This window comes from Oncorhynchus clarkii, chromosome 4, assembly GCF_045791955.1.
Source record: "Oncorhynchus clarkii lewisi isolate Uvic-CL-2024 chromosome 4, UVic_Ocla_1.0, whole genome shotgun sequence".
Taxonomy (NCBI): domain Eukaryota; kingdom Metazoa; phylum Chordata; class Actinopteri; order Salmoniformes; family Salmonidae; genus Oncorhynchus; species Oncorhynchus clarkii.
The window spans coordinates 56,403,945-56,420,677 of record NC_092150.1 but is presented as its reverse complement, the minus strand read 5'-3'; the positions used below and the strand labels follow the sequence as shown (position 1 = coordinate 56,420,677).

The following is a 16,733-nucleotide window of genomic DNA, read 5'->3' as shown; positions in this document are numbered from 1 at the left end:
GAGGACTTAAACATCTGGGAGAGAGAAGGAGGACGACGGAGGAGGAGGGCTACAGGCCACAGACAGTCAGGGTACAATAGACAAAGGACTACAGGTCTGTGGGAGGGGTTGGAGAGAAAGAGGGGTGTAGGGGAGTGCAGAGGAAGACTACAAGTTTTAGTAAGGGCTAGACATTTGGAGTAAAATGTGAATATTAGGACAGAGATGGATGGACACTGTGTGGGGAATGTATAAGTCCCAATCCAGAAGAGAGAAAAGAGAAACTGTGAGTACTGTGGTGCAGTAGCGCGAATAGGCCAGTCTGTCTCAACATGTGCTGGGGCTAATAATCTGGTGATGAGGTATAAGGATTTCAGTGGGGCCACCATCGTTTGATGCGATTTACTAGGACCCCCATTGGGCGACTCCAATGGCGACAGATAGTCTTACTAGGGACAGACAAGGAAAAAGACACTGCAGACAAAAGACTGAAATGTATATACATGTAAAAACATTAACATGTAGTGTGTGTGCATTATCAGTTACACATACGTCAGTACATACACACAACAAGTGGGTCACATGTGCAGTGAGGTGTTGCTTTATTATTATTTTTTAAACCAGGTTTGCTGTTCACTTGCACTATCTATATAAGATGGAAGGGAGTTCCATGAACTCATGGCTCTGTATAATACTGTACGTTTCCTTGAATTTGTTCTGGACTTGGGGACTGTGAAAAGACCCCTAGTGGCATAAGTGTGTGTGGTAGTGCTGTGTGTAAGTTGACTATGCGAACAATTTGGAATTTCCAACACAATGTTTCTAATAAAAACAAGAAGTGAAGCGGTCAGTCTTTCCTCAACTCTTAGGAACTGCGAGAACTTGCTTTATTCAACAGCCACACCATTCATTAGTAGATTCAGCTGAGGTCTAGAACTTACGGAATGATTTGTCCGAAATACAGTGTTCTTACTTTTAGAGACATTCAGGTCCGGTTTATTACTGGCCACCCATTCCAAAACATACTGGAACTAAAAAAAAAAGTAAAAACAACTGCTTGCTGATGTGTATATGGCTGAATCATCAGCATACATGGACACGCATGCTTTGTTTAATGCCAGTGGTAGGTCATTGGTAAAAACAGAAAAGAGTAGAGGGCCTAGAGAGCTGCCCTGTGGTACACCACACTTTACATGTTTGACAGTAGAGAAGCTTCCATTAAAGAAACCCCTCTGAGTTCTATTAGATAGATAGCTCTGAATCCACAAAATGTCAGAGGTTGAAAAACCAACAAGTTCTCAACGCATAAGTTTTCAACAACAGGTTATGGTCAATAATATCAAAAGCTGCACTGAAATCTAACAGTACAGCTCCCACAATCTTCTTATTATTACATTGTTTTCAACCAATGATCAGTCATTTGTGTCAAAGCAGTACACATTGGGAGCACCAGAGTGGAGAGACCTACAGTTACGGTGAAATATATTGGCACCCTTACACGATTCAGAATTTCTTCTCAAATAAGTTGAAAATGAAAAAGGTTTGGTGTTTACATGTGTATTGTTTGATTTACAACTGCACAGGACCAAGAAATACAAAACCGAAACTTAAATTTAGATTCAAATGAATTTGGTTGGAGGCAGGTAATTCTCGTTTCCTGTGTAATTTCTCACCCATGGTGAGAAGGTGCCTACAGGGTAAAAATAGCCATTCAACGAGTTTTAAAAAGAGAAAACAGAACATCACACTCCATTGTGAAGTGCAACGGTGGCAATGTATATTACATACATTAGAGTACAGTGCTCAGTGTAGGGTTCAGCACTTCAGGACCTGGGGTAGAGCTTGACATCCATAAAAGTATGACATTCATTTTATTAGTCATTTATTAGAGAGTGACACTGTCTGTAATTTTGGATCTCCATTCTCTACATGGATCTTGACGTGAGTTGGACAGAGCAGGGTGGTCACAGGACAGCTCTGTCTGAATAGCCTCCAAGGAGTTGAGGGGGCATCGCTCCAGGATGAAGTTCCCCCTTTGCACAGATCTAGGATCAGCTTCCACTCAACTCCTTTTAAAAACAGTCATTTTCAAACACCGAGTTCCACGATGACATGGGGAGCAAGAAAATACCCTCCCCTGGGCTAGAAACTCATTGATTTTGAAAATCACTTTTTTAAAACTTTTAATCCTAATCTGTGATGTTACAGAAGCATTTTTTTGTACCTTATCTTTTTAACGTCAAATCATAGAAACGTGCTGTTTTCACATATGTAGACACTGGTCTGGTGCTGCAGATGATGAATATGCAGTTGAAAAGTGGCGGAATTGCCCTTTAACCATTAGTGGGGGAAATTGTACTGATCCAAGATCAGCGTCTAGGGGCAACTTCATCCTACTCCAGACGGCCTCTGTCTGCAATTCACCAAAACAATGTCTGTGACTGACTGGTTTTCACCAGAGCCAAACAAGCAAGGGTTCTGAGTAACCATCTATTGTTTGCAGTGTGTGTGTGTGTGAAGTCTAGGGTTGTAAATACTGCACACACACACAAAGCCCAGCACGAAGCACGACACACACAGTGTGGATGTTTGACCATAAAAAACCTCTGAAGTGTGCTCAGCTGTAAAATTGGTGGCTGGTTGAAAAAGGCCCAACACAGCTTCCATTGAAAACACTCAACAGGTTGCTAAGCTAGACTGGTGCTTAGTCATTGGAGCTTCCAGTGCACCTAATTAAAGCTGAGGAGGTTGAGAAAAACAGATGATAATGTTGCATTGTTCATACTAGTAGGGTCTATAGGGGTCATGACGATGCATTACATGTTTGAGGAAAGCCCTATTAGAGCAAATAAATCTGTGCTTCTACATATTCATTGTTTGCTCTTTGGAGGTTTAGGCCGGGTTTCTGTATATGCACTTGGTGACATCTGCTGATGTAAAAAGGGCTTTATAAATACTTATGATTAAATAAATACAACATTTAAATCAAACACTGTAGTCTACATTACTGTTTATTATCCATCCTGTTGCCTAGTCCCTTTATCCCTACCTATATGCACAAATCTACCTCAACTACCTCGTACCCCCACACATCGACTCAGCACTGGCACCCCGTGTATATAGCCAAGTTATCGTTACTCATCGTGTATTTATCTGGTGCATATCTGTTTATCATGACAAAGGGCTCCGTTATGGGGTTCATTCAGAGTGGCTGTTGCCTGATGAAGACCTGAGGGTGGAAACGTTGTCACCTGGGTGCATGAGCAGCAGTGTGCAGCGTTTTCCATGTTGTCCAACTTGCCCCTATGAAAACAGACTCAGTGTTCCACTGTCAATAGCCTAGTGAGAGCACACTGGTCTACAGGTTTACTGTCAGGCCTGTTGTAGTGACCCTGTGGGTGGTCTGGTGCAGAGCAGGGTGGGCACTGTCTGGCATTATGGTAGGCGGTCCAGGTATACGGTGGTGAAGGACATTATTACGGTGTCTTGAGGAGCAGTCTGGTTTTGTTCCCTCTTCAGTAGTGAACAGAGGTTATTTCAGCTCTACACAGTTCGCTGCAGTGAGGTGTAGTTCAGAGTTGTATATGTTAAAGAGACGGTGCCTAGGCTTTAGCTCAGTGGGCTAACAGGCTTGCGACGTGCAGGAGAAGACCCGAGTTCAAACTCTGGCCAGTCACATAAGTCCATTTCAGCATGTACAGTATAGTAGGGTTATAGTTGGGTTTCAATTGGCTGTGACATGGTAGTGTTAAAGGACAGCTTAGCAAGGTTATAAGGGGGTTGTGACATGTTCGTAACATGTTTGTTTGGTGGTTCTCACCAGCTGCTCCTGGTTGTGCATCTGGTCCTGGGCGTGGCGGGCCAGCTCCTCCTTGGCCAGCAGGGCGGCCTGACGCTCAGCCTCCAGGCGGGCTGCCTCGTCCTCCGCCATCCTCCTCTCCACCTCCAGCTGCATGGCACGTTGCATCTGCTCCTGAAGGTCTGGAGAGACAGAGAGGTGAGACACACACGTACGTCGTGAGATTTTATATTCCTGCAACGTGTTACGCTATCTGGGGCAATAAAGAAGACCTGGAAAGCACCCAAACACATATGCTACTCATGCAGGTCAGACAAAGAGAGCCTCTAAGTGACACCGACAGGAATAGACAGATACACCTCTGAGACAGAGATATTTATAACCAAATATACATAGTGTGAGGCACACAGATGCGCACTACATGGCTACACTGAGAAACATGCAGAACAAGACAAACACTACAACCACGTGTAGCAAACATGAGTTTCCTAACAACTCTCTAGCATTACACAGAGGGAATTGTAAACAGCTCCCTGGATTACTAACCGACAGACCAGGGTTTTTTAAATCTTACCCTACGAGGGCCTAAGTACTGCTGTTTCTGTTCTACGTGATCATGAATTGCACCCACTTGGTGTCCCAGGTCTAACACAGTTCCTGATTAGAGGGGTGAATGAGGAAAAAAAGCAGTTGTCCAGATTTGAATTTGAGGGTGATAGACTAATGACCAGGTGAAAACTCTGCCCAGCAGAAACCTCCACATTACACCACATGTCCAGTACTGCAAACTGCTGTTAAAAAAAACAGCCTGCAAAAAAGGACAAAAGGACCGACCTCTGAAGCAGGCCTTCAAAACAAAGCACGGAAGACTACAAACGTACGATTGCAAAACGCACTACTATCAAACCATCCGGCACTTACTGTAGTTACACGGCTGCTCTACTTCCATGGTATATTTGTAAAAACCTTTCCACAGCTATATTCATGGAAATACTAATCCTGTGTGCCACGTAAATCCGAGAGACCGCACTATATGGTAAAGACAATGGCGATGAACACTGAATAGAGGGTTACAAACAAAGGTCGATGAGAAATGCCTTATCAGCCCGATTGCTGATATCTAACCCTGTAAAAACGGTACCGCCGGGCTATCTAAGGTCCACAGTGACAAAGTCACAAAAAGCACAAGGCCACCAGTTTATTACCTCTGAATTGAAACAACCACAGTAGTAAAAACTGTTGAAATGCAAATTGTCGTCAACTGAGAGCAATTTTCTCAAAAATCTTTACTATTTTAGGCTCTCTTTTTTATGCAGCATAAAAATTATGCACGCACCAAGTATCAATGCACACCAACACACACACACACACACACACAACTTCTACAGGTACACACACTCCCTCCCCCGGTCTCTCTCTCTCATACCCACCTCTCCACATTCAATGTGCTCTGGGTGACCCTAGTGTCCTCCCAGTCAGACCCTATTTTCCCCAGTCCTACCTTTCTCTGCCTTCTTGGTCTTCTCCTCGAACTGGTAGAGCCTCATCATCAGCTCCTGCTTCTCTCTCTCCATCTGCTCCTTCTCTTTCTCGATGGCCTCCCTCTTCTTCTTCTCGTTCTCCAGCTGGGCCCTACAGATAAGGGAGGCCCAGTGTGAGACACAAAGAAGGGATGACGTGTGCTGGCTAATCAACTATTAAACTGGCCCCTCTGAGTGTGTGAGGGCACACACTGATTTTAAGCACATTGAGTAGACACACACACACACTTCGTACACACAATCACATGCACACGCACGCACGCACGCCCACACACAAAAGTAAGCAAACACATTTCGGGGGCACAGTGTAGCAGACAAACTGTCATTCTACACATACCCTTTGTAGTTTGTACTGTGATTTTAAATAAGGTGGTTCACATTCATTATACAATGCAGCCTGTATACCTCTAGTGTACACATGTACATTACATTGTACTGGATAACAATCTAGACCAAAAACACAATGAACACTCTCCAATAGATAATCCCCCTTTCCCTTGTATTGTGTGGGGTTGGCAGTGTAGGGAAAGTCCTACAGGCGATTCGTATGTGACAGACCTCGGCCATGTACAGCGTCATGAATGGCTGTTACATCATGTTGTTGGGAACAGCTGTGCAGAGGCGATACTGTCCAGATAACACTAGCCAGCTCCCATAACCTTGTCTCAACGTTGCTTCACTCACAGAATGAGGTCATGCTATTGAATCATCAGCGCTACGCTGGGTTTCATCTACTTACGCTAGTGACCTAGCACTGCTGTACTTCAAGTACCTGTGAGGCCTACAAAAGGTGCTGAGCATGTCTTGCTGTATTGAAGAGCATGCTAAGCTTTGAAGCAAGAGATTAATTCTAGGATATGAATAACGGCATATATTTGCTACTCCGGACAACTCTTATAATAACATCTGCTAACCTTGCGTATGTGACCAATAAAATTTGATTTGATACAATAGATCTCTTTTGTGAGTGATGTTCTGAATCTGATCAGGTGTTTGGGTAGGGATGGAGCAAAAGCATGCACATTCAGTTGTTCTCCAGGGGTGTTGACCATCCCTATTCTAAACTCAAACACACACCTCTCCAACTGTTTCTGGTGTTTGTCCTCGCGGGCCTGGGCCTTCATCTGCTGCACCTCGATGGTGTCGGGCTTGCGGCGGCGCATGTACAGCTCGTGGTTGCCCATGCACAGCTGCAGGATGCGCTTGTTGATGCGCAGGCGAGGGGCATAGAACACAAAGTCCTGAGAGAAGGAGAGCGAAAGAGAGAGAGGGAGGATGAGAGATTGAGAGTGGGCGAGAGAGACCATGAGACAGAAAGGGGGAGGCAGAAATAAAAAGGTGGTGGGAAGATTTGTCAGAGAGAGAGGTGTGAAATAGGGCGATGTGGGGAAAAAGAGGAGGAGGGTGGAGCAAAGAACAACTCAGGTCAGACAAAACAGTTTTGCAGACAGCATGTCTTCTGCGCTAGTCTTACACTCTGCATGACAGCGACCATTTGCTATGGATGGAAAGTGGCAGCTGAATGGCAGCTGAAGGAAGCAGTAGGAATGACTTAACCTTTCAGTTTAAGGAGACACTGCCCATTTGCGCTTACCAACCAGTTAGCCTGACCACATACACATGCATGCTCACACACACAAATACTGGCTTGAGCAGAAGAGATGAGGTCTGTTGAGCGTAGAGGCTTGATGAACATTAGAAGAGCACTCAGGGTCTTTGTGCATGTGTGTGCGCACGTGTGTCCTTGCCGACTTTTGTGTGTCTGTGTTTCTCCCTATGTGTGCAAGCAGGGGCTGGAGCCAGGGTTCTGTTGACAATGGGAGATGGGATTGGGATTGAGGATAGCCCCAAGGAGACAGAGCAGGAGAGGTGAGAGGATGCAAGCAGGCAGAGCTGGGAACATGGGAGGTGAGGTAGTCAACACACACACACACACACACTAACTTTACCTACAGTAAATACAAAGTAAAACATCTCCCTGTACCTGTAGCATCTCCCTGTAGCATTGGACACAGGGCTCCATGACGCAGGATCACAATAACACTGTTTTGATGATCGATACTATTCACCAAATCACACACCACATTTATCATCACAATGAAAACAATCTGAAAGCATTAGCAAACCGCTGCAGCAGATGTCACGATGGACCAATATAAAACCCAGTTATCCTGTATAGCCAACTGCTATGGTCGTTTGTTTTTCATTACACCGACCATAGAAGTTGGCGAAACAGCACAAATAGACCTGGGACCAGGATAACTGGGTTTTATATTGGTCCATCGTGACATCTGCTGCAGCGGTTTGCTAATGCTTTCAGATTGTTTTCATTGTGATGTTAAATGTGGTGTGTGATTTGGTGAATTCACACTTTAGGGCTGACCCAAACTGTAATGTTCTTTTCACATCGTCCTTTCCAGCAGCGTTCCAGAAACTATACTGGATGCGTAACCAGGCTAGCCCGGTACAGTTGGACTTAGCCTGGCATGGCCTTATTTGTGTGAATCTATAGCGTTTAGGCCTAACTCACCGGGGCCTTCTTGTCAATGGGCTTGATGATGAACTTCTTGTCGTTGAAGGCGATGTTTCTGATCTCACTCCAAGGGAAGCCAATCTTTGGGGTCAGTCTGATGGGAGAAATGAGGCAAACCAGTGTTAGTATTGTACATGTTTTTACATGGCTTAATAGTGGACATTAGTTAATTTTCTGTAGATGTATTACAGATTATATCTCAAAATCCAGGATATTGGTAGCCAAATATTTTAATTGAAACCAACCGAAGCCAAATGATTTTAATGTTAGTGGAAACATTGGGGCCGTCTCAAATGGCACCATATTCCTTATAGGCTATGCAATATATAGGGAAAATATTGCCATTTGGGACACAGCATGGGATCTGTTGTAGGAAACAAGTTCAAATAGGATAGGATTCATTCCATGTAAATGTCTGAGGCAGGACTGTGTGTACTACTGCATTGTACATGTTGGCCTCTGTATCAATAGGGCTAGGTGCAAGGAATTTCGGGCGGGGCTCGTCCATTGTGTGCCGGAGAAAGAAACATTGGCTGGTTCTTTACTTGGTCCCGTGTGGCTGAGTTGGTAGAGAATGGTGCTTGCAATGCCAGAATTGTGGGTTCGATTCCCACGGGGGACCAGTATGAAAATGTATACCCTCACTACTTACTGTAAGTCACTCTGGATAATAGCTTCTGATAAATATAAAATGCCCACACAGACCTGGGACCACAGAGGATGTTGTCTGAACCGTCTTACACACTGGAAAGCCTGCTGCTGCCTGAATTGGTATTTCAATCAATTACAGACCCGTGCTGACATACACATGAGAAATCTACAAAGGAATGTAAAGAACTCTTATTTAGAGTCATCTCCAAACGAAGGGTTAGGTGCTGTATAAGGTAACATCTCCCAATGACTTATCCAGAGGTGTGTTTCATAGAAAAATTATGATTTTACCGGTCAAAGGCTCTAAGCCCGTTCTAGATATTTTACTTACAGGTGAAGTTGGAAGTTTACATACACTAAGGTGTGAGTCATTCAAACTAGTTTTTCAACCAATCCACACATTTGTTAACAAACTATTGTTTTGGCAAATTCTTCCAAAAATTGTTGATACAGATAATTTCATAATTCACTGTATCACAATTCCAGTGGGTCAGAGAAGTTTACACTAAGTTGACTGTGCCTTTAATCAGCTTGGAAAATTCCAGAAAATGATGTCATGACTTTAGAAGCTTCTGAAAGGCTGATTGACATAAGTTGAGTCAAATGGAGGTATACCTGTGGACGTATTTCAAAGCCTACCTTCAAACGCAGTGCCTCTTTGCTTGACATCATGGGAAAATCAAAAGAAATCAGCCAAGATCTCAGAAAAAAATTGTAGACCTCCACAAGTCTGGTTCATCCATGGGAGCAATTTCCAAACGCCTGAAGGTACGACGTTCATCTGTACAAACAATAGTGGCAAGTATAAACACTGTGGGACCATGCAGCCGTCATACAGCTCAGGAAGGAGACGCGTTCTGTCTCCTAGAGATGAACGTACTTTGGTGCAAAAAGTGCAAATCAATCCCAGAACAACATCAAAGGACCTTGTGAAGATGCTGGAGGAAACAGCTACAAAAGTATCTATATCCACAGAAAAACGAGTCCTACATCGACATAACCTGAAAGGCCACTCAGCAAGGAAGAAGCCACTGCTCCAAAACCGCCATAAAAAAAAGTCAGACTACAGTTTGCAACTGCACATGGGGACAAAGATCGTACTTTTTGGAGAAATGTCCTCTGGTCTGATGGAACAAAAATAGAACTGTTTGGCCATAATGACCATCGTTATGTTTGGAGGAAAAAGGGGGAGTCTTGCAAGCCAAAGAACACCATCCCAACCGTGAAGCACAGGGTGGCAGCATCATGTTGTGGGGGTGCTTTGCTGCAGGAAGGACTGGTGCACTTCACAAAATAGATCAGGAAAGAAAATGTGGATATATTGAAGCAACATCTCAAGACGTCAGGAAGTTAAAGCTTGGTCGTAAATGGGTCTTCCAAATGGACATTGACCCCGAGCATACTTACAAAGTTGTGGCAAAATGGCTTAAGGACAACAAAGTCAAGGTATTGGAGTGGCCATCACAAAGCCCTGACCTCAATCCTATAGAACATTTGTGGGCAGAACTGAAAAGGTGTGTGAGCGAGGAAGCAGACAAACCTGACTCAGTTACACTAGCTCTGTCAGGAGGAATGGGCCAAAATTCACCCAACTAATTCTGGGAAGCTTGTGGAAGGCTACAAAAAATGTTTGGCCCCAGTTAAACAATTTAAAGACAATGCTACCAAATACTAATTGAGTGTATGTAATCTTCTGACCCACTGGGAATGTGATGAAAGAAATAAAATCTGAAATAAATCACTCTATTATTCTGACATTTCACATTCTTAAAATGAAGTGGTGATCCTAACTGACTAAAGACAGGGAATTTTTACTAGGATAAAATGTCAGGAATTGTGACCACACCATGTCAGGAATTTAAATGTATTTGGCTAAGGTGTATGTAAACTTCCGATTGCAACTGTACATGGTGTGTTCTGGGTTATGTAGAATCTCATAGAAATGTCAACATGTATTTGAATGGATTTATTCAGCAATCAGTGACAATATAGGACAACATACACATCAAACGCCCTCCTTTCTGGTGTAGGGTCAAAATGGAACCCTGTCCTGAAAGCTAGTTATATGTCTTATACTGAATGAGGGTGTGTGCGTTTGCTTGACAAATGGCCTAAGGAGTAAAACATTGGCATGATGACCATATCTGACATAAAAAGGAGCAATGGTGTGCTAGTGTATGCGTCTCAGCAGGGTCCAAGGAGTCTACACTATGCACTCTGTGTCTCAGAGGCCTTGGCAGTAGTAGTGCTATGTATTGTCTGTAGCCTGCCGCCTTCATTGAGGGGCATGTACTCTAGGTCAGCCTGGCATTCTTAAGTCCCGCACAGCTTGAAAAACCAGTAGGTGTCACCATGGTTACAGCAGAGTGCACTGCAGCAGAGAGGCATTTCTGTTGCTGAGCCCCAGAGTGCACAAACACAAACACACCCACATATTCAAGGACACTCGGAGCCTTACAACAGACACATAGCCCTCTGTGTCTCTCTCGTCCCATTTTCTACTTGATTCACCAGATTTACAGGTATCAGACTACACACTAAAATAAGAGTGTTAGATTAACTTTAAATCCATTCTATCCATTTGTGCTTTGTGTGGATTCAGAGCTAAGCATTTGGACACAAACCACAATAATATGGGTAGAGAGTAAGACTGCGGGAAATCCCAAAAGACACACTCAAGTTAGAGTTAAAGCACTACCAAATGTTGGCCAGACAGAGTCCTCTGGGGGCTGCTGAGTCGATACATTTTCTCATTAACCACCCAAGGAGCCGTATTCACACTGCTTTGAATAGACTTTTGGCATGGAGAGTTCAAACAGTGCATGGAGCTCTAAGGGAGCAGCGACCGTTGTCAACAACACAACCCAGCAACAGGTTAGTGCATGGCACTCAAAACACTACTTTGCACGTCTGCCAGACATTGGTTCAAATAGTATTTCATTATCTATTTTGCTGTGCTTAATTGAATTTGTCTGGCCCGATGGAGCCAATGGAGTAGTCCCAAAAGTGTCAACTGCAAACCCAGCCCATCTTGAAAGGAAACAACTATTTGAACCCGGGTCTGATGTCACTGTAAAGTCCATGGAGAACAAGAGCACCTCCTCCCAGCTGCCCACTGCACTGAGGCTAGGTAACACGGTCACCACCGATAAATCCATGATAATCGAAAACTTCAACAAGCATTTCTCAACGGCTGGCCATGCGTTCCTCCTGGCTACTCCAACCTCGGCCAAAAGCTCCGCGCAGCTACTCGCCCAAACCTCCCCAGCTTCTCCTTTACCCAAATCCAGATAGCAGATGTTCTGAAAGAGCTGCAAAACCTGGACCTGTACAAATCAGCTGGGCTTGACAATCTGGACCCTCTATTTCTGAAACTATCCGCCGCCATTGTCGCAACCCCTATTACCAGCCTGTTCAACCTCTTTCATATCGTCTGAGATCCCCAAGGACTGGAAAGCTGCCGCGGTCATCCCCCTCTTCAAAGGGGGAGACAACCTGGACCCAAACTGTTACAGACCTATATACATCCTGCCCTGCCTATCTAAGGTCTTCGAAAACCAAGTCAACAAACAGATCACTGACCATCTCAAATCCCACCGTACCTTCTCCGCTGTGTAATCTGGTTTCCGAGCCGGTCACGGGTGCACCTCAGCCACGCTAAAGGTACTTAACGATATCGTAACCGCCATCGACCTTGCCAAGGCTTTCGACTCTGTCAATCAACATATTCTTATCGGCAGACTCAGTAGCCTCGGTTTTTCTAATGACTGCCTTGCCTGGTTCTCCAACTACTTTGCAGACAGAGTTCAGTGTGTCAAATCGGAGGGCATGTTGTCCGGTCCTCTGGCAGTCTCTGGGGGTGCCACAGGGTTCAATTCTCGGGCCGACTCTTTTCTCTGTATATATCAATGATGTTGCTCTTGCTGCGGGCGATTCCCTGATCCACCTCTACGCAGACAACACCATTCTGTATACTTCTGTCCCTTCCTTGGACACTGTGCCATCTAACCTCCAAACAAGCTTCAATGCCATACAACACTCCTTCCGTGGCCTCCAACTGCTCTTAAACGCTAGTAAAACCAAATGCATGCTTTTCAACCATTCGCTGCCTGCACCCGCACGCCCGACTAGCATCACCACCCTGGATGGTTCCGACCTAGAATATGTGGACATCTATAAGTACCTAGGTGCCTGGCTAGACTGTAAACTATCCTTCCAGACTCATATCAAACATCTCCAATCCAAAATCAAATCTAGAATCGGCTTTCTATTTCGCAACAAAGCCTCCTTCACTCACGCTGCCAAACTTAACCTAATAAAACTGATATCTACAAAATGGCTTCCAATACTCAACAAACTGGATGCAGTTTATCACAGTGCCATCCGTTTTGTTACTAAAGCACCTTATACCACCCACCACTGAGACCTGTATGCTCTAGTCGGCTGGCCCTCGCTACATATTCGTCGCCAGACCCACTGGCTCCAGGTCATCAAGTCCATGCTAGGTAAAGCTCAGCCTTATCTCAGTTCACTGGTCACGATGGCCACCCGTAACACGCGCTCCAGCAGGTGTATCTCACTGATCATCACAAAAGCCAACACCTCATTTGGCCGCCTTTCCTTCCAGTTCTCTGCTGCCTGTGACTGGAACGAATTGCAAAAATAGCTGAAGTTGGAGACTTTTATCTCCCTCACCAACTTTAAACAGCTGCTAACTGAGCAGCTAACCGATCGCTGCAGCTGTACATAGTCCATCGGTAAATAGCCCACCCAATTTACCTAACTCATCCCCATACTGTTTTTATTCATTTACTTTTCTGCTTTTTGCACACCAGTATCTCTACCTGCACATGACCATCTGATCATTTATCACTCCAGTGTTAATCTGCTAAATTGTAATTATTCGCCTACCTCCTCATGCCTTTTGCACACAATGTATATAGACTCTTTTTTAAAAATGTATATATTTTTTTCTACTGTGTTATTGACTTGTTTATAGTTTACTCTGTGTTGCTGTCTGTTCACACTGTGCCATGCTTTATCTTGGCCAGGTTGCAGTTGTAAATGAGAACTTGTTCTCAACTAGCCTACCTGGTTAAATAAAGGTGAAATTAAAAAATTAAAAAACTCAGCCAGTGTTGCTGCCAGAGGGTCAGTGACTGCAGGGCTATCGACTATATAGGGAACACTTATATTACGTCATAATCTATTTTTATCCCAGTAATTTAACTGACCGGGAACAAGTATTTACCCAATAATTATGCAGTTACCGCTTGTATCGCGTGATCTGATCAAATCTGTATCTTTATTTTGAGATTTAGCAAAGTATTTGTTGGAGCGCAGACTGGCATAACAACCTTGGGTACGATGGACCAGTACAAGCTCATCAAAAGGAGAGACAGTTGAAAGGAAAAACGTTGTGGTAAGAACACTCTTCGTTGGTAACTAAAGACGTGGGTTAACCTGGAATGAAGCTACAATGGAATGAAGCTACAATGTCTGAAACAGAACTGTAGCCAAGGCCGGAAAACAACCCGGTATCATTGTCAAGCAGAACAAGAATGAGTAGATAGACTACATGACTTTAAACCTGGGCTCAAATAGTATTTTAAATCTTTCAAATACTTTAGCTGTGTTTGATTGAGCTTGCCTGGCTCAATGGAAGGTCATGGATAAGTGTCAGTGGCACCCCAGGCAGCAACAATCAAATTCTATTTGAACACAGTTTTGCGTGACTTGACCCTCTAGTGCGGTCTCAATCCTCATACAGGACACCCAAAGGGATGCATTTTTGTTTTTGCCCCAGCACTAACAGACTTGATTCAAGTAATCAACTCATCATCAAACCTTTGCTTATTTGAATAAGTGTGTTAGTGCTTAGGAAAAAACTAAAATGCCCTTTGGGTCCCCAGGACCAGGATTGAGAAACACTGCAGTAGTGGTCAGTTCAGTGAGGAAACCTGGCTGGTGTCCAGTAGGGAGAAAATGTTTTGAAACAGACAAACAGGGAGGGACTATCTGGACTTGTCCAATAAGAAACACTCATTTAAAATTGTTATTTGCACTACAGTGTGACCTACTGAACACAACCCTGAAGATTATTTCTTACTTGTCTTCCTTCTCGTAGATGTTGAGTCCAAGGGCGTCCACACCCAGCCACAGCTCGGTTCCCTTCTTGTTTTTGATGTCAAAGTAGTTGACGCCGTACATCTCCAGGTCCTGGGCGATCTTCAGGTACTCCAGCATGGCATCCTCTCTGCAGGATCAGACATGGAGAAATAAAGGAATGGTTTAGGATTAGGGATTTGATGTTGTTTTATCATTGTGTCCTTGTGTAAAGTACTGTGTGTGGTGTGTTGTATTATTGTATTGCATCATGTATCGTATGTTTGTGTATGAATGAACCCAGGAAGATAAGACCTGATCAACTAATCTGATCATCTTCATAAATGAATAAATTAATATATATAAAAACTAAAATGATTGCTATCTGAGGTAGAGCAGATCAGAGGAACCTGTTTTATTATGACTGGGACACCAACATACAGAGAGGAACTCACTTGAGCATTCCACGGTGTTCCTCGTGCCACACCTGGATCCTCTCCTCCCACTGCTCCCTGGACAACTTGTGCTGCTCCAGAACACTGGGAGAGGGAGAGAGTGAGGGAGGGCAGAAAGGAAGAACAATAAAGGAGGAATAGAAGGGGCAAACAGAGAGCAGGTACAATGAAGAAAGAGTATTCATGTTATGATCAATATTGGATTTGTCATGGCATGGATTTCTTCTGGTCTATCCGAACACAAAACATGATCCTGTTCCTGTCAATCACAGCAATACTGTAAGCTATTGTCTGATGTCTGGACTCCTGGCTAAGTTCCAATGTCTATACTAGCATACCACTTAGAATGCATGGCCCCAATACATTGCTGCATATGAAGAAGGTAGAGTGCTTCATGCTAGTGTAGCTAAGAAAAAAGCTCTTGGTTGTTTCCTAAATGGCACCATATTCCCTATGTAGTGCACTACTTTTGTGGACCGGCGCTTACCGCTGGGGCAGCAGGCGGTCTGAGGTGAGGTAGCCGGGCCGGTGGAGGTCCCGGGTGAAGTCTCCGAACTTGGCCTGGACGGAGTAGGAGGCCAGCAGCACGGCGGTCTCTGGGGGGCAGTAGACCTCGTCGCTCAGGATGCCCTCCTTCACCTGGACACACAAAAAAAACCTACATGTGTAGGTGTGTGCGTGTGTGCGTGTGCGTGTGCGCGCGCATGTGCATGTGTGTGTTACCTGCAGGAAAAACAACTTCTGGGTGATGTCCTGGATCAGCTCCTCAGAAACGTCCTCGGGGAAGAACTTGGCGCGGAACTTGAACTGCAGCGGGTTCTCCTTCTTCACATCCTGGGACGACACCTGGGTTGGAGAGAGAGGATTCATTCATTCAAAATAGCACATGTGAAGTGTTCCAAAAACAAGTTTTCCATTATTTTAGTGAAATAGGGTGCCATTTGGGCTACCAGTTGCATGAGTAGGAATGGATGATTGGATTGGATAAACATTATTGTACCCGAAGAGTTAAATTGTCTTGGATGCACAGTGCTGCATGAAAAAAATGTACTGTCATATTCCTCTGTAAATGAGGATATATAAAATACATGGGCTGACAAAAGTATTTACAGACTTTGGCCTCTTCCTCTGTGTTCGCTCCAAAACAGGAACCAAAATGTGTCTTGAGGCGAATGGGAAGCAAATGTGGCAGGGGAATGTGTGCTGAAAGAGCTACTGTATAGTAGAGCTGCGCAGAGTCAGCACACGGCTAGCGCACTGCACTCCAACTGGCCTCTCTCACTCCCTTATTTATAGGTATGGACCACTGGGTTGTCAGTACGTTATAATATTCTACTTCAAACGTTCTAGTGAAACCACAACCGGCCTAACACCTTTCGCTGAAAACTAAGTTACTATACTACCCTTATGTCACTAAGTACACTCATGCTAGCTCCTCACATTGTTAATACTGCAAGAAGAAAAAGTTTATTAGCCACGCAATATAAACCAGCCCAACCCAAATACTGCAGGTAAGGAAGTTGGTGGGTTTATGTGATCTCCATGACGTGATAACCACAGCCATTATATACAGTACATACCTGTACGTGTCTACAGTCATGGTCAAAACTTGAGAATGACACACATTAATTTTCACAAAGTCTGCTGCCTCAGTTTGTATGATGGCAATT

At 44.3% G+C, this 16,733-nt stretch overlaps 1 protein-coding gene across 1 annotated transcript in view; it reads right to left on the bottom strand.

Moving 5' to 3' along the window:
- LOC139406970 (ezrin-like) overlaps positions 1-16,733 on the bottom strand; it is a 56,673-nt gene that overhangs the window by 2,835 nt on the left and 37,105 nt on the right. Inside the window, exons 5-12 of the mRNA XM_071150188.1 lie at positions 15,787-15,909; positions 15,551-15,702; positions 15,064-15,147; positions 14,613-14,759; positions 7,850-7,946; positions 6,397-6,560; positions 5,280-5,410; positions 3,800-3,960 (exon numbers count right to left, since the gene is read on the bottom strand). Of these exons, the coding sequence (XP_071006289.1) occupies positions 3,800-3,960; positions 5,280-5,410; positions 6,397-6,560; positions 7,850-7,946; positions 14,613-14,759; positions 15,064-15,147; positions 15,551-15,702; positions 15,787-15,909 (1,059 nt within the window). The remainder of the gene's footprint in view (positions 1-3,799; positions 3,961-5,279; positions 5,411-6,396; positions 6,561-7,849; positions 7,947-14,612; positions 14,760-15,063; positions 15,148-15,550; positions 15,703-15,786; positions 15,910-16,733) is intronic.